Raw genomic sequence first — 3,606 nt, 5'->3', positions numbered from 1 at the left:
CACACACACACACACACAGACAAAGATGTTTTATGACTGCGCTCTCCCGGTTGTAGACAGTTCTGTCCTGTAATGGTTGAGCCGACACCAAAGAATATAAATATTTATAGTTAGATTAGCAGTTAGCTAACGTTAGCTAGAAACTGCTAACTTGCATGAGTTAGGTCTAACTAAAAGGATGTATATTGCTTGACTGTAGGCACCTAAGGGGTTTTATAAGAACAAAGTTACATGCATATAAAAATGTCCCCTTGGCAGTTTTAATGTTAAGACGAGTCCCTGTAGTCACAGTATTTTGGAGATTTAGTGTCCTTCAAGCAGGTTTACATGCATGAATCTCCCCTGGTTTGTTTTGGGGCACTTGCTCCCTTTATCTCCTGCTTCTTTCTAACGTCCTACGTCCCTCTGGCAGGTTCAAGAAGCGGGTACTGATCCAGCAGCTGGAGACGTCCCTGGCTGAGTTGGAGAAGCAAGCGACATCCGCACAGCTTCCCAACGATCATGACAGTTAGTGACTTTGTTATTAGAACAGGGAATGAAGCTCCCGTCTCATTGACCGTGGGATTCCCCACCATGAAAGAGACGTCCTTGTTGACTGTCGTCAAAAAGACAAATGGAGGAACTGGAGGGGGGAGAGGACAAATGCACTGATAGCAGATGCTCCCACTGTCCCTGTGCTGTTAGATCACATCCTGTTAGGTGGGACACTAAGGGGTTAAACTGGAGGACGGATCTACTGAGGATGAGCAAAGAGACTTTAAGTATTATCCTCTTTATATTGACAGATGCCTTAAACATCCATACGGCTTTTGTCTGTATAACACACACACAACACACCACACAACACAAAAACAACACACACACACACACACACACACCCACACACACCACCACAACACACACACACACACACACACCACACACACCACAACACACACACACACACAAACACACACACAGTTACGAGATACACGGTAAGCTGTCAAATCCTCAGAGCAAGGGATGGACAGTTACATTCCTGTTATTGTTATTCTTTAAAAATCGACCTTTCTTCAGCTGGTCTGAAAAGTGTTTGTGAGACTGCAACCATTTTTTAAAAAGTAAAATATTGTGCATTCATGTAAATGTATGGCGAACAGGGAAAATCTGCTCCACCCAGGTCCACCTCATATTATGTTATATCTGCCGAAAGGATGCACTGATGTTTTTTTCGTTTGTTTTTCACCAAACTGATACTGTTATCTAATTTTAGTCTCACCATATCAGCTGATACCAATTAGCATTAGGGATGGGTGACATGGATAACATCTTGGAGCGTGGATGTGCTTTTATGTGGCAGTAGCAATATACGTTGTGATATATCGTCAATTTCCTGAAAAGTCAATTGACAAAGATGATCAACAGATGGACATTTTTGATAAAATCCCTGATATATGGTATATTTTGTCATATCACCCAACCCTGATTAGCATTTTTCAGTCTGTAAATCCTTCCTCCACAAACACTCCATTGATTCCCAGGATTACAACTTTATTCTGAGGAACTGAAACGCATCGGTCCAGGCTAAATCAGTCAGATTTTAACAGCTGGTAATCTGCCCTCTGCTGCTTTTTACATAACTAGCGCGCCTCCCTTGTTTTCCTTGTTTTTATGACAGATGTACACTACTTTTTAATGTTCATAAGGAATATAGATTATTTTTGTGAATTTGTTTATTTCAGAGTATAAGAAATATTTTGAATAACATGTTTGAAGCCAATTTTGTAAACTGTTAAATACATATGTAAAATGGAAAGTTTTTATGAAACAATTTTTTTTTTTTTACAAAACAAAAAATAAACCAGTTAGAAAGGTAGCTCCTGTTGTGTGTACTTTTCTTTAAGTGTCTGATTCAGAAGTGGAATGAAGTTGCTCTCAGGTACAGCTCAGTATTAAGGGTGTTGTAGATTGTGAAGATCCAGGATTTAGCCAAAGAAATTGAACACCAATAACTTCTCAGCCTCCCCCCCCTCACTTTTTGCTGAAGCCTAAATGTCTCCTAAGCCCCTCCTCCCCACAAGGGAGGATGAATGTCTCAAAAATGGGGTCAGTTTCAGCAAATATGACAAAGTTATTAAGACTTTTAACTGCAGTTGCCTCCGTCCAACCTGTTGGGCTTGTCCCTCAGGACTGTCCCTGACCAGTCCAACCAAAGGGGGCTTTTGTCCCCATTTTATCTGAATCAATTGAGAGGGAGAATCAAATTATTTTGTCATTTCTCATTAATAATAAATGACAAATAGCAAAACGTCCATTTTGTGTGACAGAATTCACCCCCACTCCCTGCATTTCTCTTGTCAATCATCTCAGGACCCCTAGAGGGGTACTGATTGGGGGACCTTTCCAACAACAAAAAGAAAAAAAAAAGATTCCCACATTTCCACAATATTTCAAATATAGAAAATTCCCTTAAATGAAGACATTGTTTTGAGATGTATTTTCAGATCAATCCATCTAACAGAAACAGCCTACAGTTTTTTTTTATCTGAACTACCCTGACTCAGTGTGAGGAGAGATGGACAGAAACAGTGTTGCAGAGATGAATTTCTTGATTTGGTGCAGCTTCCTTAACAAATCCGACTGAAAGCTCGGCTTCCACTGCCACCTAGAGGCCAACATGAACAACTGATCAGGTGGAAGATACTGTGATGCAGCAGTCCTGCTACAAGGTCACAGGCACGTCTCTGCATTGTCATTATAACGCTGAGAACTTCCTCTTGCACAGACTTATGTGATACAATTAGCATTTGTCACCAATTAAGCAGGGAGCCAGGGTAGCATAGTACTCTTGCCTTCCCATTTTTCATCTTTTAACTGCCCCTACGGCGTGCAGATTTGATCCCTTTTGTCTAACAAAAGCTATATTCCAGTCTCTGAATATGAAATGTAAGAAAGACAAAATAATTCAGACACCTAGTAAAATTAGTATGCCTTTTATTAAATTAAAAACATCTGTTAACAAAATGTAAAATGAAGGAAAAAAAACAACAAACCACCCCAATGAATGTACCATAACTTTCTATTTCGCCTCAGTGTTCACAGTATCAGTGGAACGTTTTCAGCTCTCACGTCTCACCTTGAGTTGACTTCCTGTGGCATAAAGCAAACCTCTTTAATGCTTACAGGAAGTTACAGATTAGCCTTCATGCTTCCAGGAAACCATCAAAGAAAAAGGTCCTCAGCTCTTACAACAAAACTCATTTCAAGTCATAAAATGTTGCCCAGGCAGTTGCTGAAGACTGCTTTGTGGTTGAAATGAAACCGTAACATAAACAGGCATTTTAATGCCCCCATACAAAGGATATACAAAGGACAGCAATGTCCCAATTGAGTTGGGAGGGGACAAAAGGGGCAGATGTCGCTGTATCTTAAGACTCCAAAGCAGAAATATACAAACAAATCGGCTCGAAAAATTGAAGGGTTGGCACAGTCAGAGTGGATATGGTGGTGACCACTTTTATGGACAGTGAGGCATGTTTGGACAGCATATTAGTATATGTACAAATACAAATTAAAGTAGAGGAAGGTGACTTCTCACTTTGCCTCCTCGGTCTAACAAAAAAACAA

At 40.2% G+C, this 3,606-nt stretch overlaps 1 protein-coding gene and 1 long non-coding RNA gene across 2 annotated transcripts in view; both read left to right on the top strand.

Moving 5' to 3' along the window:
• The window catches only part of ints6l (integrator complex subunit 6 like), a 14,856-nt gene extending 14,109 nt beyond the window's left edge, over positions 1 to 747 (top strand). The window contains exon 18 of the mRNA XM_032528513.1: positions 413 to 747. Within this exon, the coding sequence (XP_032384404.1) occupies positions 413 to 512 (100 nt within the window). The 3' untranslated portion in view covers positions 513 to 747. The remainder of the gene's footprint in view (positions 1 to 412) is intronic.
• LOC116697215 (uncharacterized) overlaps positions 1 to 3,606 on the top strand; it is a 142,360-nt gene that overhangs the window by 107,383 nt on the left and 31,371 nt on the right. The window lies entirely within an intron of this gene.

This window comes from Etheostoma spectabile, chromosome 10, assembly GCF_008692095.1.
Source record: "Etheostoma spectabile isolate EspeVRDwgs_2016 chromosome 10, UIUC_Espe_1.0, whole genome shotgun sequence".
In the NCBI taxonomy this organism is placed as follows: domain Eukaryota; kingdom Metazoa; phylum Chordata; class Actinopteri; order Perciformes; family Percidae; genus Etheostoma; species Etheostoma spectabile.
This window is presented reverse-complemented; position numbering and strand designations above follow the sequence as displayed.